The following is a 25,772-nucleotide window of genomic DNA, read 5'->3' as shown; positions in this document are numbered from 1 at the left end:
TGAATAATATTTTCACTTGTAAAGATGACACTTAAATTTGTATTTAAAAAATTTTTAAATCCTTATATTACTTTCTCACTTAGAGGAGAAACAAAGTCCTTTCTGTAAAATATATTTAGCACTTAGTTGGTACTTTACAAAATAGTAAACTCTAATGGGGTCCTAAAGGAAACTGAGGGTTCTTTGTATCGTGCCGACTACTAAGTACTAGGAACGGCTACCACTTAACTGTTTGCTCTGGGACAGAGTCTAAATATGCATCTAAAAGTTTACAGAGCCTGGGTGGCTCAGTTGCTGAAGCCTCTGCCTTCAGTTCGGGTCATGATCCCAGGGTCCTGGGATCGAGTCCCGCTTTAGGCTCCCCGCTTCTCCTTCTGCCTGCTGCTCCCCTCCTGCTTGTTCTCTCTCTCTGACAAATAAAGAAATAAGATCTTAAAAAAATTAAAAAGAGTTTATACACACAGCAAATGTAGAAGTAGGTGCAACTGTGACCCACACGTTGGAGATGAGGACCTAAATAACAGCAGGTTACATACACTGCATGCACGCTCCAGAGGGGGCAGAGTTCCCAACTGAGTTCTCTAAGACACCAAGTCCACACACTTGGCTGTGAGGCTCCACAAGCCCCCCCAGTGTGTGTCCAATGAATGCACGCCAAACTCCTTTCTCGAATTTCTGGATACACCTGATCAAACTCCTGTCTCCAATACAATGTATGTAATTGTTTACTGGTCTGTATTTGCTGTTCGTTCTAATAGGTTTTGGGACTCTCTCCTGGCTTCCTTCAGGTTTCTTGACTGTCGTGTCAGTATTTGTGAATGTAGTAAGCAGTAATGTGTCAGAAAGAGGCACTGTCCATCACAAATGTCGCAGACATAACCACAGAAGAGTTGGAGGAAATGAATTTTTCATTAGTATGGTTTTCTGTAGCTCTTAGTTTGATATGCAATTATGAACATCTATCAATTCAGCACCAGTTTTCAAGTGTTCATATGAAACTATTGGTAGCTAATATTTATTTAATAACTCAGTGAAAAAGTTAATTTAAAAACAAGTATGCCTTTGAGATGTACATACATCCTCATACAGCTTTAATTCCTACAGGTATTTACAAAATAAAACAACAACAACATGTCAGTTGCCTCCTGGTAACTCTCCTTTCCTCATGATGATTTACATGACATGAAAATAACTTAGCCACTTGGTTCCAAGGCAGCCAACCTCCAGATCTCAGCAACCCATTCTCTGGGAAAGGTATTTTTCTTTATTAATGAATTCCCACAATGGAAAATTCACAGATTTGGGATATTCTGAAGAGTCTTCAGATGTTGGCAAGACCTTGACATTCTGCATTTAAAACAGCTTCACAACTGTCTACCCTTAAAACATAAATTATTTAGAAGTGCTGACAAGCTGAACTAAAGAGCAAAATTCTACTCAACTGTATGTGTTTCCCTTGCATCTACTTGCAATTCTGTGGAAAAAAGAGGCCATGGTTTGGGGTATGGGACCATTCACGCTAGGTCCCACTGGGCCAGAGATGCACTGGGAGGTGAGTCAATCAGAGGGTCACTTCCTGAAGAAAGGAATCCTAAAGTTTGGACCTGGAACCTCACGTGAGATGGGGTTTCTCTCTAGTTCTTCACAACACTTTACAATGCACTAAGAACTTTCCCCATGCCTGGTCTCATTTAATCAGACAGGGAAGTGGGCATTTTTCCTAGAGACAGAAACTGGGTGAAGAATACTTCTGGAGTGATACAACACATTAATAAAAGAAAGAACAAGAACCATATGATACTCTCCATAGATGCTGAAAAAGCATTTGATAAAGTACAGCATCCCTTCCTGATCAAAACTCTTCAAAGTGTAGGGATAGAGGGCACATACCTCAATATTATCAAAGCCATCTATGAAAAACCCACCGCAAATATCATTCTCAATGGAGAAAAACTGAAAGCTTTTCCGCTAAGGTCAGGAACACGGCAGGGATGTCCGTTATCACCACTGCTATTCAACATAGTACTAGAAGTCCTAGCCTCAGCAATCAGACAACAAAAGGAAATTAAAGGCATCCAAATCGGCAAAGAAGAAGTCAAACTATCACTCTTCGCAGATGATATGATACTCTATGTGGAAAACCCAAAAGACTCCACTCCAAAACTGCTAGAACTTGTACAGGAATTCAGGAAAGTGTCAGGATATAAAATCAATGCACAGAAATCAGTTGCACTTCTCTAAACCAACAACAAGACAGAAGAAAGAGAAATTAAGGAGTCCATCCCATTTACAATTGCACCCAAAACTATAAGATACCTAGGAATAAACCTAACCAAAGAGACTAAGAATCTATACTCAGAAAACTATAAAGTACTCATGAAAGAAATTGAGGAAGACACAAAGAAATGGAAAAATGTTCCATGCTCCTGGATTGGAAGAACAAATATTGTGAAAATGTCTATGCTACCTAAAGCAATCTACACATTTAATGCAATTCCTATCAAAGTACCATCCATTTTTTTCAAAGAAATGGAACAAATAATCCTAAAATTTATATGGAACCAGAAAAGACCTCGAATAGCCAAAGGAATATTGAAAAAGAAAGCCAAAGTTGGTGGCATCACAATTCCGGACTTCAAGCTCTATTACAAAGCTGTCATCATCAAGACAGCATGGTACTGGCACAAAAACAGACACATAGATCAATGGAACAGAATAGAGAGCCCAGAAATGGACCCTCAACTCTATGGTCAACTCATCTTCGACAAAGCAGGAAAGAATGTCCAATGGAACAAAGACAGCCTCTTCAATAAATGGTGTTGGGAAAATTGGACAGCCACATGCAGAAAAATGAAATTGGATCATTTCCTTACACCACACACGAAAATAGACTCAAAATGGATGAAGGATCTCAATGTGAGAAAGGAATCCATCAAAATCCTCGAGGAGAACACAGGCAACAACCTCTTCGACCTCAGCCGCAGCAACATCTTCCTAGGAACATCACCAAAGGCAAGGGAAGCAAGGGCAAAAATTAACTTTTGGGATTTTATCAAGATCAAAAGCTTTTGCACAGCAAAGGAAACAGTGAACAAAACCAAAAGACAACTGACAGAATGGGAGAAGATATTTGCAAATGACATATCAGATAAAGGGCTAGTGTCCAAAATCTATAAAGAACTTAGCAAACTCAACACCCAAAGAACAAATAATCCTATCAAGAAATGGGCAGAGGACATGAACAGACATTTCTGCAAAGAAGACATCCAGATGGCCAACAGACACATGAAAAAGTGCTCCACATCACTCGGCATCAGGGAAATGCAAATCAAAACCACCATGAGATATCACCTCACACCAGTCAGAATGGCTAAAATTAACAAGTCAGGAAATGACAGATGCTGGCGAGGATGCGGAGAAAGGGGAACCCTCCTACACTGTTGGTGGGAATGCAAGCTGGTGCAACCACTCTGGAAAACAGCATGGAGGTTCCTCAAAATGTTGAAAATAGAACTACCCTGTGACCCTGCAATTGCACTGCTGGGTATTTACCCTAAAGATACAAACGTAGTGATCCGAAGGGGCACGTGCACCCGAATGTTTATAGCAGCAATGTCTACAATAGCCAAACTATGGAAAGAACCTAGATGTCCATCTACAGACGAATGGATAAAGAAGATGTGGTATATATACACAATGGAATACTATGCAGCCATCAAAAGAAATGAAATCTTGCCATTTGCGACGACGTGGATGGAACTAGAGGGTATCATGCTTAGCGAAATAAGTCAATCGGAGAAAGACAACTATCATATGATCTCCCTGATATGAGGGAGAGGAGATGCAACATGGGGGGTTGAGGGGGTAGGAGAAGAGTAAATGAAACAAGATGGGATTGGGAGGGAGACAAACCATAAGAGACTCTTAACCTCACAAAACAAACTGAGGGTTGATGGGGGGAGGGGGTTGGGAGAGGGGGGTGGGGTTATGGATATTGGGGAGGGTATGTGCTATGGTGAGTGCTGTGAAGTGTGTAAACCTGGCGATTCGCAGACCTGTACCCCTGGGGATAAAAATATATGTTTATAAAGCTGTAAAAAAAAAAAAGAAAAAGAAAAAAGAAAGGATGAATACCCAAGTTTTGTAGCAACATGGACGGGACTGGAAGAGATTATGCTGAGTGAAATAAGTCAAGCAGAGAGAGTCAATTATCATATGGTTTCACTTATTTGTGGAGCATAATAAATAGCATGGAGGACAAGGGGAGATGGAGAGGAGAAGGGAGTTGAGGGAAATTGGAAGGGGAGGTGAACCATGAGAGACTATGGACTCTGAAAAACGATCTGAGAATTTTGAAGGGGTGGGGGGTGGGAGGTTGGGGGCACCAGGTGGTGGGTATTGTAGAGGGCACGGATTGCATGGAGCACTGGGTGTGGTACAAAAATAATGAATACTGTTATGCTGAAAAAATAAAAAATTAATTAAAAAAAAAAAAGAATACTTCTGGAACGCTAGAGCAAAAATGTTAGTGTTCAAATCACTAAACTGGAGGTTTAGTCAGAAACATATTTGTCTTCTTGGGACTCCTGAACTGTGCATAAATGCCAGCACACAAGGCGTAGCCATCTCTGTATTTACAGTGGCCCTTGCCTGCAATGGAGGGACTGTGTTCAGGAGGAGCCCCTGTTCTACTCAGAGCTTGTTCCTTGGAGGGCTGACAGGACCAGACCTGCCTCGCGCAACACGGCTGAATTCTCATCTCCACCCTAAAGAGAACTCTCAGGGGCTCCGGGTCTGACAGTATGTCACAGCCATCAAGACTGTGAGCTCTGAAGCTAGGTGAGCCATGGTTTCTACCTCTCTCTCCTATGTCCTTTGAGCTGAACATCCCTGGACAGGTTCCTTGGTTTCTCAGAGCCTTACTTTTTCCTCTTCTTTAAAATGAGAAAAGATATATCTCACTTTCACGTTGTTGTGAAGATTTAATATAAAAATGCACATTGATTTTCCATTTCTGTGCATGGCATATCATCTGCTCTCAACACAAAATGTTTACAGTGAAGAGCTCCTGCAAGCATGCACATTGGGTTTTAGGGCATCCCATGGGGGCCACTGGGCGGGGAAGACTCTATCTCACTCAGGAGCCAGGACCCAGGAAAGAGCTGGGATGAGTCCCTCAGTCAGTGCTCCTGTTACAGAAGTCAGACAATCTGATGGGCAGACTCTCTGATCTATTTTCAGAGACAGTTCTCTTGTTGGCAAGTGTTCAATTTACAAGAACGATTGCTCACTTTTCAGACATACTGCCGAGCTTCATCAGCAGCGCATTTCTCGCGGTAGCTCATTTTTAAGCTTATATTCCTGACAGAATGCTCAAGTTGATCGCTGCCACAGAAAAACAAAGATAGATGAGTCTACACGGTTTTACACTTTGTATTTCTTGTAAGAGTCTTAGATGGGTGTCAGCTGAGTGCAAAGACCTTCCTCACTCTCCTCACTCACACTCTTTAACTTCCCCTCAAAAACCCTTAATTGTCCTGACCATCAGGCCACAGAAGGATCAGTGCCATAAACAACTCCCTTGATATGACCGTTTTTAACCACCATTCTCCTTTTTACATTATTCTTTCTTTTATATAGAGGTCATTTTGCTTTTGGGACTTACAGTTTTATGAATTATGGAACTTTTTTTGCATTTCAGGAAGCTTCTGTTTCACTGGCCAATTTGCGAAGTCCAGTGTGTGGCAGGATGGTCCTGGCTCCGCCTGCCAGTGAGCTCGTGTTTTTAGGGGCCTGGGGAGTACTCTATCTGCTCCAGAGCGGCCAGAAGGATTTTGCCCCAAATGGGCCTCCTTCTGTCCTGTTGCTGGCCGTGAGTGGACAGAGTGGGTAAAGTCGGTATAGATGTGGAACTCACTACATTTCTTCTGGGAGCACATCTCATTGCCCTGCTGCGGGCAGGGTCTTTGGGGGAGACAGCCACCTGTCTCCTGAGCTCCCTGAGCTGCATCCCTGTATTAACTGGCAGACTAAGCTCAAGGAGATGTCACTGAGAGGCTGGAAAGTCAGGGATGGTTTTCATGGCAGCTCCAAATCTCTCCTCGCACACCCAAAAGCATGTCCCATGACACACTAGAGCAAAACATAACTAGGAGAGCCTCTGACCTTTCCCATCTGTGACTTCAACTGTCCTGCCTCCCTGACTCGCTTCAAGTTCTTACGCCTTCTAGCTTCCATGTCTACCTGCCCAAACACAAACGTGCTGGTCAATGTTAAAGCCTACCTCTTCCATGCAGCCTTCTTTGATTTGTTTTCTCCAGCTACAAGTAATCTCTTCCTCTTTAGAGTTCCCATATGCCTTCTCTTTTAACTGTCATGGAACTTAGATTCTACCCCACTGGTAAGTAAACTCCTTTACAGCAGGTTCTGCTCGGGTCGGATGATGATACAGAATCGTTCCGGGGACAGACACACCTGAATTAAAACCCTTATTTTCTCATTTACAAGCCTTAGACAAGTAACTATAACCTGTCGGACTGTAATTTTCTCATTGGAAAAATGCTACTCACATTACAGGTTTGTTGTGAGGATTAAATTATACCAAGTCTGGTGTTTGGGACACAGCAGACAATTCACAAATGTCACAGCTATCATTATTACATTATAGCAGAAAATCACATATGATAAAGTTTTTTAAAAATTTTGGACAATTCTTAGAAAAGGTAACTTACCATGTTTTTCCTTGAGCATCCTATCTAATCCTACAGAAAAAGAATGTTAAATATTTCATATGCTATGTATAAAGTGTTGATGCCAGTTATGGGGTGGGATTGTATGGTTCCATTACATCAGGTTGGATGTTCGGAAGACCATGGACCTGCCTGGTCATGTCCTATCACCAGCAGAGAGAACCTCCGAAATCCAGGAATCTAGCAGCTTCCCCATCCAACCTCCCCAATCCCCCAAGGAGAGTTTCCCAGGTGTTTCTCTCCCCCAACTAGGCAAGTGAGAATCATCTCATCTTCTACCTGCTCTTTCTTTTGCTCATTGGCAAGTGTTTACTTGCTTATGTCAAGAACATTTAGTCAATTCTCAGTACGCTCACTCCTTAGAAGTAGCTTCCTTTGTTCTCTCTGATGAGTTTATAAATAACTGTGTGGAGGTGAGTAGGTCTCTTACCTGCAAGGTGTGCTTTCTTGCACAATAAATTTTGTTTTCTGGGATTCTCTTTGCTAAGCCTTTTTTTTTTTTTTTAAAGTATTGCTTCCACTTTGGATAAAGGATGCAAACAGCATATAAGTTAGTTTTGTTTCAGCTTTGGCACATTATTACATACCAATTATATGACACAAGAAATTATTTCAGCATAGATTATAAAAAATTACAATTTGTAAGTACTCACATTTAAAAAACAAATGCAGAATATCCAGCTACTTTTTACCTGTAAGCCTTTAAGTATGTCAAATGCAAACTAGGAAAATGGGTTGAGTGTATCTCACCTTCCTGGGCCCTGTGCTCTTCAGCTCAAACACATCCATTGTGTAATTGACCCTACGTCCGTAGTGGTCAAATTGAACGTTCCCTGTCAGTCCTTGAATGCGAACCTATAAATGAAAAATAAAACCCATACATATACTCATGGGCCATTTTGCTTCCAGAAATCTTAACTTCATCTGCCAGGCTTATAACAACACATTGAGTATGGAACTATAAACTATAAATAACTCACTAAAAAACCAAAGAGTATTTGAACTGCTGGGATATAAGCTTAAAGATGTAAATCAAAGGGATACAAGCAATTCTGCTCTATACTTGAAAGAGGAATATGTTTTGTTATGTGATAAAGAATACTTCTTTAATACTGAAGTGTTGCCTATAGGAAAGGAAATACGGTTCATTCGTAGTTACTTTTTGGTTCTATTTATGTGTCCACATAATACATTAAATAGTCCTGCTAATCACACTAGATCATATTTCTCTTTGCTAATATTAAAATTAAGAAGTTTAAAATATAAACATATTAAAAAATTCGAGTTTACTTTATTCCAAATTTCCTTTTAATTCATTTTTACTTAGAATCTGAACATTCATCATGTTTAAAATGTTAATATTAAAAATACACATATATTCCATTAATCATTTGAAAACCAGTGTTAATGTAACCCAAACAAAGCAAAATAAACAATTTACTTAATCCAAGGTTACAAGGCAATTTATAGAGATCTACTGAGGTAGTCATTAGCAATGTTTAAAAAATATTTCTGGATATTATACTTTCTGGCCCCAAGATAGGCTGTAATTCCCACAGCCCTTGTAGTTATGTAGGCCTATGTGACTAAAATAAGTGAGTTGTAAACAGCTGTGATGAGTGCCACCACTGGGCCACAGTGTTTAATTGCCAATTTGAAACCTTCCATAACCTGATTTCCCTTTGTGGCACTGTGGATGGTAGCTGCTGTCAGCCTTGGTCCCTGAATACCCCTCCAAATCTAATGTGTGTTTGAGTGAGAAACACTCTTGTTCAAAGCCTTTGGGACTTGGGGTTGTCTATACTGGCACGTAACCTAGTTCATCATATATATTTAACATATATAAACAATATTCTACTCAGTATTGTATTTAGAAATGTCTCAAAAATGCTAATGGCTTAACCTATTGAAATGGCAACTGTAATATATATTTATTCTCCAATAAATTATTCCATTTTCTTGAATATGCCACTTAAACAGGACTATGATAAACTGCACTTAACCAAAATTGTGAGTTACCTGTTTGAGCGTCCTCTCCATGTCAATCCCCTGGCCCCAGGGAGCAGCGGGATTTGCCAGACAATCCCCAGCATTTCCTCTCCTTGAAATATCAATTTTCTGCCTTCTAAGATTGCGGAACGTTTCGGCCATCACAAGGACTCCATCATAAGTCAGAGCAGATGTGTACTAACAAAATGAAAGTAGTTATATTGGTGAATGATAGTCTTATCAACCTGGAAACGGGGCAGGGGGAGCTTGTGCTTACGACATTAAGCACCCTCCTGCCTGAAGAATAGTCAAATTACTGATAATTAATTGACCCTAGCTTCATAAATTTTTTTTTTAAGATTTTATTTATTGATTTGACAGAGAGAGATCACAAGTAGGCAGAGAGGCAGGCAGAGAGAGAGAGGTGGAAGCAGGCTCCCTGCCGAGCAGAGAGCCCGATGCGGAACTCGATCCCAGGACCCTGAGATCATGACCTGAGCCGAAGGCAGAGGCTTAACCCACTGAGCCACCCAGGCGCCCCTGGCTTCATAAATTTCTATTACCATTTTTTTTAAAAGATTTTTATTTATTTATTTGACAGAGAGAGAGATCACAAGTAGGCAGAGAGGTAGGCAGAGAGAGAGAGGAGGATGCAGGCTCCCCGCTGAGCAGAGAGCCTGATGCGGGCCTCGATCCCAGGACCCTGGGATCATGACCTGAGCCGAAGGCAGAGGCTTTAACCCACTGAGCCACCCAGGCGCCCTCTATTACCATTTTATTACACATAATGTATACCAAATCGTACCCCTCTGATTTTTTTTTTTTTTTTAAGTAGGCACCATGTGCAGAGTGGAGCCCAATGTGGGGTTTAAACTCAGGAGCCTGAGACCCTGATTGAGATGTGAGCTGAGATCAAGACGGGGATTTAAAAAGGAGAAAACACACTCTTCAGGAATTCTTTTTTTTTTTTTTTTTTTTAAGATTTTATTTATTATTTATTTGAGAGAGAGACAGTGAGAAAGAGCATGAGCTAGGAGGTCAGAGAGAGAAGCAGACTCCCCATGGAGCTGGGAGCCCGATGCGGGACTCGATCCCGGGACTCCAGGATCATGACCTGAGCCAAAGGCAGTCGTCCAACCAACTGAGCCACCCAGGCGTCCCAGGAATTCTTTTTTTTTTAATTCCAGAATTCATTGTTTATGTACCACACCCAGTGCTCCATGCAATACGTGCCCTCCATAATACCCACCACCAGGCTCACCCAACCCCACACCCCTACTCCTCCAAAACCCTCAGTTTGTTTCTCAGATTCCACAGTCTCTCATGGTTCGTCCAATTTCCCCCAACTCCCTTCTCCTCTCCAGCTTCCCATGTCCTCCGTGTTATTTCTTATGCTCCACAAGTAAGTGAAACCATATGATAACTGACTCTCTCTGCTAGACTTATTTCACTCAGAATAATCTCTTCCAGTCCCGTCCATGTTGATACTAAGTGGGAGATTCATCCTTTCTGATGGAGGCATAATACTCCATAGTGTATATGGACCACATCTTCCTTATCCATTTGTACGCTGAAGGGCATCTTGGTTCTTTCCACAGTTTGGTGACTGTGGCAATTGCTGCTGTGAACATTGGGGTACAGATGGCCCTTCTTCTCACTACATCTGTATCTTTGTGGTAAATCCCCAGTAGTGCAATTGCAGGGTCATAGGGAAGCTCTATTTTTAATTTCTTGAGGAATCTCCACACTGTTCTCCAAAGAGGCTGCACCAACTTGCATTCCCACCAACAGTGTAAGAGGGTTCCCCTTTCTCCACATCCCCTCCAACACATGTTGTTTCCTGTCTTGCTAATTTTGGCCATTCTAACTGGTGTAAGGTGGTATCTCCATGTGGTTTTAATTTGAATCTCCCTGATGGCTAGTGATGAACATTTTTTCACGTGTCTGTTAGCCATTTGTATGTCTTCATTGGAGAAGTGTCTGTTCAAGTCTTCTGCCCATTTTTTGACGTGATTATCTGTTTTGTTTGTGTTGATTTATAAATTCTGGATATCAGCCCATTGTCTGTATTGTCATTAAGAGATATCTTCTCCCATTCTGTGGGTTGCTTTTTAAAAAAATTTTATTTAATTTTAATTTTAATTTATTAATTTATTAAATCCCCCCCCTTTCAGCGTAACAGAATTCATTGTTTATGCACCACACCCAGTGCTCCATGCAGTCCGTGCCCTCCTTAATACCCACCACCTGGCTCCCCCAACCTCCCACCCTCCTACCCCTTCAAAACCCTCAGGTTGTTTTTCAGAGTCCATAGTCTCTCATGGTTCACCTCCCCTTCCAATTTCCCTCAACTCCCTTCTCCTCTCCATCTCCCCATGTCCTCCATGTTATTTGTTATGCTCCACAAATCAGTGAAACCATATGATAATTGACTCTCTCTGCTCGACTTATTTCACTCAGCATCATCTCTTCCAGTCTTCAGAAATTCTAATACAGTTTTCCATCAGCTGAGAAAAGCAAGGCCTCTTTCTGTTGTGTGTGAGTAGGAGGAGAGAAGTCTAACTGGCTAAGTGCATGATGCCTCCGGCTGCCTTGTGGTCACACGCTGTGGATGAGTCCCAGGGATGCCTCTTCTGAAATGCCGAGCAAGGCTCCTGGAGATCAGTATGTACTTACTGACTTGACGTGTGTATGCCAGTTTGGTTTCTCAGAAGAATGTGGGAATGTTGACCGCTTCTTAGATTTAAGATGCCAGAAATAACACCTACCGATTTAACACTGGTCACTGCAGTCCACAGGAAAGAGCATCACTCTGCCCACACCTGCTGTGAGTGTGTGCAGCAGTGCTGAGTCATTACCCCACATTTCTACTGTAACCCAGGGCCAAAGTGCAGAATGCAGTACATGCCATGTGCTTTCCGACAACTCCCCCTCATTTCTCTGGGAGAAGAGACAAAGCCAGTGGGAAAAATTACTCAGCCTAGGAAAGGCACTACTCAGAGGAAAAAGAGAAGAAAATGTAACTTGTATAAGCTGAAAATTTCATAAAAGGACCAGGGAATATGTGCATAGTTTGACTACGGGACTTCCTGAACACGTGGAAAAGAGGGCACAATTTTCCGAAGCACGGCAGAGCACGGACTGCTAATCATGACCAAAACCCCGCACGATCTGTTTTAGGAAACCCATATGGTCAGTTCTTGGGGAGGAACACATTCTAAGCCTGTGCCAAAGGTAGCTCTGTGCTATGGAATATGGAGGATGGTCTCCTTGCTTCGGGCCTTGCAAGAGAAAAACAACTGTTTGAAATTCAACTGCAGGAAGCAAACTTAGGCCATAGGATCAGTAGGCACACCAGCTGGCATTCTGAGGAAGAGAGGCTGAAATGTGGATGAGATAAAGAAGATAAATCTTTCAGTGGTAGAGAACCTAGTTAAAAAGCTTCATCAGAAACATGTGTGTGAGACATGTCAATAAACAGCCTTGCAATACATTCTTCAAAGACGTGACAAAAGAGACTTATGGATAGACTTACACCCTCACCACTGGGATGGGGAGGCTGACGGCAATGAAGGTGCTTAAGCACAGTGCAAAGCCAAACAGGAACATACGTCCTCCCCTGCATGGACCAAGCACACCTGAGTAGAAAAAGCCACCAAGTCGTTTTGTTTTGTTTTCTAAAGTAAGAAAATAAAAACAAGAAATAAAGGAGAACTACTAAAGACATAAAAGGCATGAGAAGACTATTTTAGGATCAAGAAAGGAAAAAAGAGAAAAACACTGTCGCTTTTTTACTAGGGAGGAAAAAGCTGGGAAGAGATAGCACCAAAAAGCAAATGCACCTGCTGTGTTTTAAGAAGTCCATCCACTTGTGTGAAACACGTGAACTAGAAAAAAGGACTGATTTTCATACAGAGTGAGGCAGAGAAAAGCAGACAGCCGGCTGGAGCAGCAAAAGCCTCTGACAGGTCACAGGGCTGAGACATGAAAGAGGCAGTAGTTTAAACAGGTCTTACCTTTTCAAGGGATTTAATTCCCTTCCGCATGTCTTACTGAGTTAAAGTCCAAGAACTTATATTTATGGGTGCACAATTCTGGATGGCATCTAGAACATTCTTATTGAATAAATGCTTCATTTTAGGGCAGGGTAAAACCAAGGTCTTAGCCGAAAGTTATTTCCTGCTTCAACCAGTGATTTCAATGGTGAAGTGAGCTCTGTTTACCGAGGTTTGTAGATAACAAGATGGAGTCTGGCAGAATCATAGTGCAGCACCAGGAGTCCTCGCTTTGAGAAGAAAGAGCTCCATGAATTCTAACTCTGCCACTCACAGTCTTAGGGGAATGTATACATTTTTCAGATATGGGGCACAAAACAGAGCAAAACCAAACCAAACCAAACCAAACCAATCCAAACCAAACCAGAGAATACTATTTCCTGTGGTGGTTGCAAAAAGGAAATAGCACAGGGCGCCTGGGTGGCTCAGTGGGTTAAAGCCTCTGCCTTTGGCTCAGGTCATGATCTCAGGGTCCTGGGATCCAGCCCCGCAGTGGGCTCTCTGCTCGGCAGGGAGCCTGCCACCCCCCCCTCCTACCTGCCTCTCTGCCTACTTGTGATCTCTCTCACTCTGTCAAATAAATAAAATCTTTAAAAAAATAAAAGAATGAAACAGCATATGGTATCTGTGAGCTCTGTGCAAAGTGTGCTGGACACTGGCTGGGAATGGCAAGGACAAGAAGGATGTGTCCCAGACCATACTGCTCCAAAGGACTTCAGGGAAGGGGAACAAGAAGTACACAAAAAAATTACGTTAAATCCTTGGGGAGAATAACTCAGTCAAATATTACAGAGATTACACAGCTGATATTTTCTGGAAATCTAAGGAAAGGTTTCATAGAGAAAGTAGTGTTTGAGATAAACGCTCAGGAGGTGGTTGGATTTGACAGACGGAAATGAAGTGGAGGGCAGTGGAGGTTGAAGCAAGAGCACAGGGACTGGGAAGGAGGGAAAATGTAGGGCAGTTCAGTTTGGCTCACCAGAAAGGGGGCAGAAAGACATCTGACTGGAAAGACTCGCTAGGCCTATCTTGTGGAATACCTTTATTCCGGAAGACTGCTTTTGCTTCAGGCAGGGAGTCACGAGAGATCAGAAATCATGTTTTACATCTTTGATGAGACACCAAAAAAATCAAGTACAATTAAAGGAAGTGCATTTGATCCTCCTCATTCATGGATCCCACATCTGTCCATCTGACTACTTGCTAAAATTAGTTTATGACCCCAAATCCACTGTCACGGTGGGTCATTTGCAGATGCGGGTAGAGTGCTGAAAAATTTGAGTCACAGGATACACACACAACCTAGCCACAATCAAGCAAGGTGGCACTCTGCCTTCTTGCTTTGGCTCTCCTGCTGTAAACTCATACCTTTGGAGGAGTCTCAGATCCCGGATACTCTCTCTGGTCTAGTTTCTTCCAACGATCCATTAGTTTGGTTACCATAGGTGTGTTAAAATCGACCAACTGGAATCCCGTAACATTGGCTCCACCGTGTATAAATCTCTCAAGAGAAATATCCTTGAAACCCTGTAAGAAATCAACATGACAGTTTGTTTGGTTCATTATATGTTACAGCTCTTCAATGGTAACATAGGTTAATAACCAACATTAGGTAAGTTAATAACCAACATGTGTATCTATCTAGATTTCTGATAAAGCAATGGCTGGAAACAGGTGGAGGGTTCAATTATGCCTAATTTAGCTGTTAAATTCTGTCATCCAAAATCTAATACATGAGGACAAAAATATTTTCAGTTCAATTCCATTTAACAAGTATTTCTTGAATGCCTCTGAATGCCTTTTATGAAGCATGGAGGCAGATATAGGAGATGAAAATGATACCATCAAAAAGTCTCTGGTTGAGGGCTCAATTGCCCTCTGATATAGGTATGCAGAAATGTGTCTTACGTGAAGAAGATATCAAGGTATTATGATAGTTTGAGTCTGTGATGGGTAGCAAACTTTTAGGGGGGTTCAGTTTAATTACACAGTGGTCTAAAAGCAGATGGAGCCAATAATTTGAGCCAGGGAGAGTTAAAAACTTCGATTATATGAGTCACTACAATGCTCAAAGTCCTGGGACATGGTAATGGAAGAGAAGAAAGCAAGACAAGCCATTCGTGGACTTCTGTGTGGTGGGAAACAAAATGGCGTTCACCAGGTGGGCTGAGGCAAGGGTGTTCTCTCTCAGTCCACAGGTAGTTCCGAGTTTCAAAAATATTGGAAAGTTGTTTATTTTCCCCTTCCTCCTTCCCTATTTTTTAATACCTGGCCTGTTTTTTTTTCTGCTAAGTATTTAAGGTGCCTTACAAAAATAAACATTCAATACAAAATCTAAAACAAATGGGCAATTATAAGAGGGAAAAAAAACCTTATTAGGTAACTGAATTAATAAAATCAAAGCTATTGGCTCAGAGAATGTAATCCCCCCTCCAACACAAACGTGTGTGCACACATGGCCGTGAGTTTCTAGCATCTGTATTTGCTTTTTTTTCCTCTTAGTATTTAGTAAAGATATTTACAATTTTAAGCGCATATATATATATATATATATATATATATATATTTTTTTTTTTTTTTTTTGAGAGAGAGAGAGAGAACAAGTGGGGTGGGGGCAGACTTCCACGGAGCAGGGAGCCCCGTGACTTGGGGCTCGATCCCAAGACCCCAATCCCAGGACCCCAGGATCATGACCTGAGCTAAAGGCTGACACTTCACTGACTGAGCCACCCAGGCACCCCAAGTTTTTTTTTAATGTGAATTTGATTCAATTGTGTAGTGAACTTAAGGCAAAGTGTTCTGCTTTCTATTTTTTTGGCAAAAGTGAACTATGCAGCAGTGACACTGCAGTTAGCACAGGGATGGGCGCAACCGTCAGGGAGAAGACCAGGACCTGGTGTTGCCGCTCTCTCATTTCGGAAATGTCTATGTTTTGTTACCAACCAAGCAGGTTCTGTATGCACACTGCTGTCTAGGAAGAAACAGCCCAGTCTACTGACAAGCGAAGTTGCTACAGGAAGCCCCAGCAATGTGTACTTATAGCTAATACTGAGGGGGGCTGCTTATGTGCTGGGCACTTGACACAGATGATCTAGTTTGGTTCTCCTAATGAGACATTGAGATTCATCCTATTATTAGACTTATCTTACAAATAAGGTAACCAAGGCTCAGCTGATTAAAGAAAAACTACTGAAGATCATGTAGGAAACACATAGTAGAGCCAAGATGACTCTTGCCTTGGCCTTCTTTGCCTTGTGCTCCTGTGGATTCTTACCCAAGTATGTGTGTTTTTAATTGTGGTATTTATCAACAATGTCCCTAGAAGAGACTGGGTGATACTGTCGGAAACTATCCACGCCCTGAATCCACCTCTGAAACTTCTTGGCCTTGGGGTTCCCATGCGCAAAATGAGAATGACAATGCTAAAGTCGCTGGCACATCTGGTTTGAATTCAGTAAAAGATAGTTGTTATTAATTAATTCCCTCGACAAATATTTATCTCCTGCCCATTATGTGCCAGCTAATTTGATGGCACATCAGTAACATTCTCATTTAACTGGAAGAGAAACCAGACACCAGAAAGCAAATCTATGTTTCTGAAATGGGAAAAGCACTGTCCATCAATCTCTGGCTAGTAAAATGTCAGCTGAACATTTGTTTGCGTCTATGAGAAAACAGGGCAGACCCATGGGCAGGGGAAAAAAAATAAATAAAATCCCAGTTTTCTGAAAGCCACAGCGATTCAACTATTGCATTAGTTGCTAATTGATGACATTATTAGATTCTTTCAGTGTGGCTGAAACAGAAGACCTGCCATGCTTCCTTCCACAGCATCTCCCACAGCTGCAAGACACACAGGCTAAGCTGAAGCCTTCGGAAAAACCATCTGATGTGAAGTCTCACTGATATCCACATTTCTCTGATGCCATCCTGCTAGGCTGAAGGTGAAGGAAAAAAATATCACCACATCGGATTTTAAGCTTCTTTCGGTTCTGACCTCAATGAGTGGTGGGTGGCTCAGTTAATTTTAGCTATGTCTGTTTGAGTACAAGCAATATTTTTCCTTTCATACACTTTCAAACAGTTTTCTATAGAAAAGTGATATGATCTAGGCTGTGAAGTCATTTTCTTGGAAACAGTTACCTTCGTGCCTATTGAGACTTCAGTTCCGACCCAGAGAGTGCTGTGGAGTGATGGTTCTAGAAGACACTGTTGTAAACTTGTAGTTCTACAGAGTGTGTGTGTGTCTGTGTGTGTGAAATCAGTCATTAGTAACTAAGTAAACGGTATATATAGTCTCTCTCTATAATATACTGACACCCTAAGGAAAGATTAACTTTCAACTTGATTTTCCTTTTAACTCCACTGACAGTTCATACATCTGCTGGGGGTAAAGAAGCCACAGGAAATCAGGAAGTAAATGGCAGGACTTCAGATATCCCTCTGACTACTGATATCCATTCACATCACAGGTGCTTAAAAAATGCTTGCCCTTTAGGGTGTGACTAATTCTGATTACATTTCTGTTGTTTTTTATTTCAAACTCAAAGGACGATGAAATCATATTGAGACAGAAGGGCTGCTAAGTAGAATGGGAGAGGTTTCCTTTTAACATCTTTTAAAAGCCAGGTTGTTAAGTAATTGACAAAATACCCATTTTGGGTGACCAAGTCTATAGATGGTAGAATCAGACGTGCTCAATGTAGAAAAGTTAAAAATACAGTAAGCACAAGGGAAAAGGTAAAACAAAGTCTTCAAGTTCATGGAATCTTGAGTGGGGTCCTTGCCCCTGAGTAAAAACGTGCTAGTCTGTAAATATGGAGAACTGAGTTTTAGTTCCCATTCTGACATCAACCAGACGCTGACATGTGGACACGTCACTTAACTGTCTGTATCTTAACTTCCTTACCTTCCAAACAAGGCATGGATGGTGTGTGTCTGTGTGCTTCTGTGTGGTGAGGTGAGGGACAGGTAAGCAAGAGCTGTGGTTAATCTTTAATGATATACTCTGATCATTCCGTAATTTTATACTACTTCATGAAAGAGCCAGGTGTTTTCCTAAATGTGAACGGAATATATTTTTAAAAAATTAGAAACCTAAATGACAGCAAGATTTTAAGAATTTGCCTCACAGGTGCAAAATGTCAACAGTTTCTTGTTGCTCTGGGGCCATATTTAAATACTCTGACTGCGGGAGGATGGGAGAAGAAAGCTCTGAATACAGATACAGAGAATGTCTGTAAGGCCGGATCCCCCTCAAAGGGGGTACAGGAGATATTCGAATGCATGTTCACTTTGTGGCTCAATTGGGTATTTACTAATTTTGATTTTATTTATTCTTTGCAATCAGACAGGGCAGAGTTTCATTCCTGCTTTGGAGACTGAGGATCTGTGATCTTGGGCAAATTACCCTGAACCCCACTTTGCAGTCTACAGAATAAATATCTACGTTGAGGGTTAATTGGAACAATTACAGCAACAACATAAACACAAGCTGGGTGCTGGAGGATAGGCAGTTGGCTGCTTCAACAAAGAGGGAGGGAAGGTAAGAGCACTTTTCAGGAGGTCAGATTTGACATTGTTTCTTCCCCTAAAGAGCTTGCCATGTGCTAGTGATGTCTTGTTTGCAGCTGGGTGAAAGGGTGATGGACAATACTTGGTACAGAGGAGAGGTAAAATAATGATTTTATGGATGAAAAAAAATAATTGCATTCTATATTATTGGTACCTGTGGTGACCTGTGAGCCCAGAAGAGCCACTATCCGATTAAGTGCATACGGACAGCTTTCTGGAAGAAGGGACTGTGTGTCAGGATTGGGTGGACTAAAGATTGCCTCCCAAGGAGACAAAGCTAAACCTGTGAACGTAAAGGAGGTATCAGGTGTCTAGGAACCAGTCTGGTTTTGAGAAGGGGCATGTGGGGGGTGGAGTGGCAGAGAGGATCTGGGGTCAGGAAGGAGAAAACTGGAAGGGTTTTGTGCCTTAGCGACAACAGTGTCACTACTCCACCCTTAAGGCTCTTGACAGTGCAGTGTGCTGGTCCAGTAGGAGGTGGTGACAAATGGGCAATGGCAGTATGTCCTTTGAGAACCCCAGGCAGTTTTAAGAAGAGGGGAGAGGACAGGCGTCCACAGGGAGAGTTGGAGGGATCTCAGGGTCTTTCCCTTTCACAGAGCTCCAAATCCTTTTACTGCATTTGCAGCTGGGAGCTGAAGGAATAATTTAAGCTGGGAAATGGTATGGTCATTCCTGTCTTCAACAACAACAACACAACAAAACAGCAACAAATCCGGGAGCAAAGTAAACAAAGAACTGGAAAAGAGGAAGTTGGTGGGCAAAGACAGGATGTATTTTTCTTACTTAAATTTCTGAAAAACAGACTATAGTGAACCAAATAAAGTTTTCCTGCTTCTAAGTATCTTGGCAATTTCTAGAACAGAATTTAATCTAATGAGATACCACATGCTTCCACCAGTACTCTAGATGACAGGCATGTACAAGTACAACTTTTCCACATACAAACCGAAAACAGGACACAGAAAAGAGTGAGCTTTCCTTTCTTACAAATTTTACTCGTCCTTAAGATGCCATTGTTAATGACAATGGCAGTGATATCACAGAAAATTTTCAGGAATCTGGGAGGGGCAAGTCTCTGCACTTGCGTATCAAGCCCAGCTCATGCGATCTGGATGGCCTCAAGTCCCTGCGGGTCGTCCTGGACCCCCAGCAGGGTCACGTTTGAGTCATGAAGTAAAGGGATCCTTGTTTCTTTTGGCTCCTGTATGGGGAGGTGAGGTCCCAGCACACTGCAGGAGCGGCAAAGGGAACGGAAACATCAATCTATTCCCATTTCATCAACATAGAAAGATGCATGAGATTGAATCATAGTTAAATTTAACTTATGGATAATGAAAACACAGTTCTGAGTAGTGCTGATGAGCTTTCACAACCCATTTGCATCCTTACTCATAATGAAATGGAATATTATTTTATTTAAATATGTGGAATCTGCCTTTGATATTTCAGGCAAAGGATGTAATGGCCATTAAGAAGTCAATATCGGGACATTACTTGTTTTGTTTCTTGGTTTAGAGGATTATCATTTGAAAAGAATCCCCCCAAAATATCCATAATGAAATTCAGGTTCCTGTGGAAATAAACCTGCTTAAATAAGGGAGTTCCTTGATTTTGGCAAAAATGCCTGTAAATTCACGATATATTTTAGGCAGCACAACTGATGTGTAATATCTGCCTTGCTTCATTCTCTTTTCGGTAAATACAAGTTGGCCTTCATACCTTCTGCTTTTTCAATGTTTTGACTACAGAGTATTTTCTACCATCTGGACTGCTAGTAGCCACCAGTAACCAGAAAGAATTTTTATTTTATTTGTTTGCTTATTTATTTATTTAAAGATTTTATTTATTTATTTGACAGAGAGATAGTGAGAGAGGGAACACAAGAAGCGGGAGAAGGAGAAGCAGACTCCCCACTGAACAGGGAGCCTGACACTGGGCTCCATCCCAGGACCCTGAGATTATGACCTGAGCCAAAGGCAAACACTTAATGACTGAACCACTCAGGTGCCCCAAGAATTGTTATTTTAGAAATCAGTTCTTGCTACTGCTGTTAAATCAGTCTTTTCTTCAGTTTTACTGAGGTATAACTGCCCAGTACACTTGTAATGTATCTGAAGTGTACAACCCGTTGATTTGACACACATACACCTTGTGAAAGTGTTCCCCCCATCGATTTAATTAACATATCCGTCACCTCACATGTTTACCTTTATTTTTTTCTCTTTTCGAGAGAACCCTTAAGTTCTATTCTCTTGGCAAATTTCAATGACAAAACACAGTAGTATAAGCTATGGCCTCCCTGTTACATCTTTGATTCCAAGACCACATTTAGCTCATAACTGAAAATTTGTACCCTTTTACCAACTTCTTCCTATGTTCCCCACCCTCCAGCTCCTGGCTAGAAACACTGTATTCTCCAGGAGTTAATCTGTGAGTTAGATTTCTTTAAAACATTCCCAATATAAGTGAGGTCATGCTGTGTTTGTCTTACTCTTGTCTTTTTTTCACTTAGCATTATGCCATCCTGGTTCATCCATGTTATCAGAAATGGTGAAGTTTCTTTTTTATGGCTGATGTATATATATATACATATTATCCATTCATCTGTTGATGGACACCTAGACTGTTTCTGTACTTTTTTTTTTTTTAAAGATTTTATTTATTTATTTGACAGAGAGAGATCACAAGTAGGCAGAGAGGCAGGCAGAGAGAGAGAGAGGAGGAAGCAGGCTCCCTGCAGAGCAGAGAGCCCGATGCGGGGCTCCATCCCAGGACCCTGGGATCATGACCTGAGCCGAAGGCAGAGGCTTTAACCCAGTGAGCCACCCAGGCACCCCCTGTTTCTGTACTTTGACTACTGTGAATAATGCTACAATGAACACAGGGATATAGATATCTTTCTGATACAGATTTTTTTCCTTCAGATATATACGTAGAAGTTGGGATTGCTATTTTTAATTTTGTGAAGGATCTCCATATTGTTTTCCATAAGGGCTGCATCAGTTCCCATTTCCACCAACAGCGCAAAGGGACTCCCATTTTTCTACACCCTTACCAGCATTTGGTTCTTCCCTTTAGAAAATAGCTATGCTAACAGGTGTGAGCTAATATCTCATTGTAGCTTTGATTAGCATTTCCCTCATGATTAGTGATGCTGAGCACCTTTTCATGTACTGCTGGCCATCTGTGTGTCTTGTTAAAACAGTCCTTTGCCCATTTTTATTCTTTATTTCTTAAAAAGATTTCACTTATTTGAGAGAGAGCAAGAGCGTGCAGAAACTAGAGGGAGAGCCAGAGGGAGAAGCAGACTCCCCATTGAGCAGGGAGCCTGATGTAGGGTTTCATCCCAGGACCCCCTGAGGATTGTGACCTAAGCTGAAGGCAGATGCCTAACCAACTGAGCTACTCAGGTGCCCCCCCCACCCCCACCCATTCTTTCATTGAGGTATTTGTTGCTGTTGTTGTTGTTTTTGCTACTGAGTTGTAAAAATTCCTTGTGCATTTTGGATATTAACCCCTTATTAGACATGTGGTTTGCAAATATTTTCTCCCATTCTGTAAGTTGCCTTTTCATCTTGTTGATGGCTTCCTTTGCTAGGTAGAAGCTTTTTATTTTGTTGTGGTCCACTTGTTTATTTTTGCTTTTTGTTCCTGTGCTTTTGGAGTCCAGTCCAAAAAAGCACTGCCAGAATCAATGTCAAAGGGATTATTTCTGAGGCTTCTTTCTAGGAGCGTTACAATTTCACGTCTCATGTTGAAGAATTCAAGCCATGTCTGAATTAATTTTTGTGCACGGTGTAAGATAAGGCTCAGTCTGCATGTAAATATTTAGTTTTCCCAATAGCATTTACTGAAGAGACTCTCCTTTTCCCATAGTATACTCTTGGCTCCTCTGAGGAAAGTTAATTGACCATGTATGCCAGGGTGTATCCCTGGGCTCTATATTCTGTTCCACTGATCTGGTTTGTCTGCTTTTATTCCAAAATCATGCTGTTTTGATTATCATAGCTTGGTAATATAGTTTGAATCAGGAGGTGATGCCTCCAGCTTTGTAGATGGCTTTACCCATTCCAGGTCTTTTGTGGCTCCATACATATTTTAGGATTATTTTTTCTATCTCTGTGGAATATGCTCCTTTAATCTTGATAGGGTTGCATTCAATCTGTAGACTGCTTTGGGGAGTATGGGAATTTTAACAATATTAATATTTCCATTCTATGAACACACAATATATTTTTGTTTATCTGTGTCTTCTTTCATCCATGTCTTAGCGTTTTCACTGTATAGATCTTTCACCTCCTTGATTAAATTCATTCCTAAATACTTATATAAAGTCTCTGATGCTTTTGTAAACAAGACTGTTTCCTTAATTTCTCTTTGTGAGAGTTTGTTGTTACTGTATAGAAACACAGCTGAGTTTTATTTATTGATTTTGTATTCTACAACTTTAATGAAGTCATTTATTCTATTAGATTTGTGGTGGACTCATTAAGGTTTCTATATATAATATTTTATCATCTAAAATTTTATGTATTCCTTTCCAATTTGGATATCTTTTACTTCTTTTCTTGCTTAATCGCTCTGGCTGGAACATGTGGTACTACATTGAAAAAAAGTGGTGAGACTGACAACCTTGTCTTGTTCCTGACCTTAGAGGAGAAGCTTTTACAGCTTTTCAACATTGGGTATGATATTAGATGTGGGCTTGACATACATGGCTTTTGTTATGTTGAGGTATGTTCCTCCTAGACCCAGTTTTTATCATGAGATGATGTTGAATTTTGTCAAATGCATTTCCTGCATCCAATGAGATGACCATGTGGTTTTTATTCTTCTGTTAATGTATTTATTTATGTATAAAAATAACATATTTATTCTTTTGTTAATGTATCACGGTGACTAAGTTGGGGACTTTGAGCCATCTTTGCATCTCTGGGATAAATCACTCTTGATATTGGTATGATCTCTTTAATATACTATTGAATTTGATCTGCTAATAATTTGTTGATGACTTATGCATCTACATTCATCAGGAATATAAGGCTTCAATTAATTAATTTTGGTAGTGTCCTTGTCTGACTTTGCTATCAATGTAACACTGGCTTTTTAAAATGATTTTGGAAGTGTTCCTTCCTCTTCTATTTGTTGGATTAATTTCAAAAGGATTGGTATTAATTCTTCTTTTAGTGTTTGGTAGAATTTGCCCAAGAAGCCATCTGGTCCTAGACATTTTTGATGGGAGTGTTTTGATTACTGATTTGAACTCCTTACTTGTTAGTTGGTCTTCCTTTTTCATCATAATGCATGCAGAGTAGGTTGTGTACTTGGAATTTATTTGGTTCTTCTAGTGTTCTAATGTGTTGGTGTATAATTGCTTATAGCACTTTCTTACCATCCTTTGTATTTGCATCATGTGAGTTGTAATGTATCTCTTTACATTTTTAAGTGTTTTTTTTCCTTAGTCTACCTAAAGATTGCTCAATTTTATCTTTTCATAAAACCACTTCTCAGTTTCATTTATTTATTGTCTTTTTGGTCTCTATTTCATTTATATTCACTCTGACCTTTATTTTTCCTTTCTTTTACTAACTTTGAGCTTAGTTTGTTCTACTTTTTCTAGTTCCTTGAGGTATAAATTTAGTTTGATTTCTCTTTTATCTTAATATAGGCATTTATCATTGTAAACTTCCTTCTCAGACCTGCTTTTGCTCCATTTCACATGTTCTAGTATGTTATATTTCCATTTTCACTTGTCTCAAGGTACTTTTCTATTTTTTCTTTAATTTCTTATTAAAGCCACTGGTTGTACAGAAGCATTTGTTTAGTCTCCATATATTTGCAGATTTCTGAATATTCTCCTGGTAACTGATTTCTAGCTTCATATCTATATGGTTAGAAAGGAAGTATGATCTTAAATTGATGAAGACTTGTTTTGTGGCCTAACATAGGATCCATCCTATAGGATGTTCCATATGTGCTTGAAAAAAAAAATGCATTTTTTTTCCTGTTACATGGGATACTCTGTAGCTGTCTGTTAGGTCCATGCGGTCCAACAGGCAGTTTAAATCCATGTCTCCTTATTGAATATTGAGTCAAGGATCTAGCCATTATTAAAAATGGGGTATTGAAACAAAAAATCCAGTCAAGAACTGGGCATAAGACATGAACAGATATTTCTCTAAAGACAGACAAATGGCCAACAGACACATGAAAAAATGCTCAACATCACTGATCATTAGGGAAATGCAAATCAAAACCACAATGAGAGGGACACCTGGGTGGCTCAGTCATTAAGTGTCTGTCTTCGGATCAGGTCATGATCCCAGGGTCCTGGGATCGAGCCTCACATCGGGCTGCCTGCTCAGCAGGGAGCCTGCTTCTCCCTCTCCCACTCCCCCTGCTTGTGTTCCCTCTCTCACTGTGTCTCTCTCTGTCAAATAAATAAATAAAACCTTTAAAAAAAAAACAAAAAACAAACAAACCACCATGAGATACCACCTGACGCCTGTCAGAAGGGTTAAAATTAAACAACAGATGTTGGTGAGGATGCAGAGAAAGGGGAACCTCTTATACTGTTGGTGGAAATGCCAATTAGTGCAGCCACTCTAGAAAAAAGTATGGAGGATCCTCAAAAAGCTAAAAATAGAACTACCCTATGACTCAGCAACAGAACTATTAGGAATTTATCCAAAGAATACAAAAATAGTGATTCAAAGGAACACGTGCACCCCGATGTTTATAGCAGCAATATCCACAGTAGCCAAACTATAGAAAGAGCCCAGATGTCTATTGACAGATGAATGGATAAAGTAAATGTGGGGTGTGTTTGTGTGTATACATAAGTATACACACACACCCCTATATATAAATATGGAAATGGAGTATTACCCAGCAATAAAAAAGAATGAAATCTTGCCATTTGTAAGGACGTGGATGGAACCAGAGTATATTACGCTAAGTTAAGTCAGTCAGAGAAAGACAATTACTGTATGATTTCACTTGTGTGTGGAATTTAAGACACAAAACAGATGATCATAGGGGAATGGAAGGAAAAATAAGATAAGATAAAACAGAAAGAGGGGCAAACCGTAAGAGACTCTTAACTACAGGGAATAAACTGAGGGCTGCTGGAAGGGAAATGGGTGGGGGAAAGGAGTAACTGAGTAAGAGGCATTAAGGAGGGCACTTGATGTAATGAGCACTGGGTGTTATATACAACTGATAAATCACTAAAGCCTACCCTGAAACTAATAATACACTGTATGCTAACTAACTTGAATTTAATTTTTAAAAAAGAAGAAAATGGCGTGTTGAAACTCCCTACTATTTCTGGGTTGCAGTCTATTTCTGTTTTCAGATTTGTTGATATTTGCTTTATTATATATTTAGGTGTTCTGCTTGT

General features: G+C 40.7%; 1 protein-coding gene across 11 annotated transcripts in view; it reads right to left on the bottom strand.

Annotated features, from left to right (window-relative positions):
• Positions 1–25,772, bottom strand: part of GRIA4 (glutamate ionotropic receptor AMPA type subunit 4) — a 398,776-nt gene that overhangs the window by 63,030 nt on the left and 309,974 nt on the right. For all 11 annotated transcript variants that reach the window (XM_047690816.1, XM_047690815.1, XM_047690814.1 and 8 more), the window contains 3 exons: positions 14,162–14,320; positions 8,769–8,936; positions 7,500–7,604 (listed from right to left, as the gene is read on the bottom strand). In XM_047690816.1, coding sequence (XP_047546772.1) covers positions 7,500–7,604; positions 8,769–8,936; positions 14,162–14,320 — 432 coding nt within the window. The remainder of the gene's footprint in view (positions 1–7,499; positions 7,605–8,768; positions 8,937–14,161; positions 14,321–25,772) is intronic.

The sequence above is a fragment of the Lutra lutra genome, chromosome 10 (genome assembly GCF_902655055.1).
Source record: "Lutra lutra chromosome 10, mLutLut1.2, whole genome shotgun sequence".
In the NCBI taxonomy this organism is placed as follows: Eukaryota; Metazoa; Chordata; class Mammalia; order Carnivora; family Mustelidae; genus Lutra; species Lutra lutra.
Note: the sequence above shows the minus strand (reverse complement) of the source record. Positions and strands in the feature narration are given on the sequence as shown.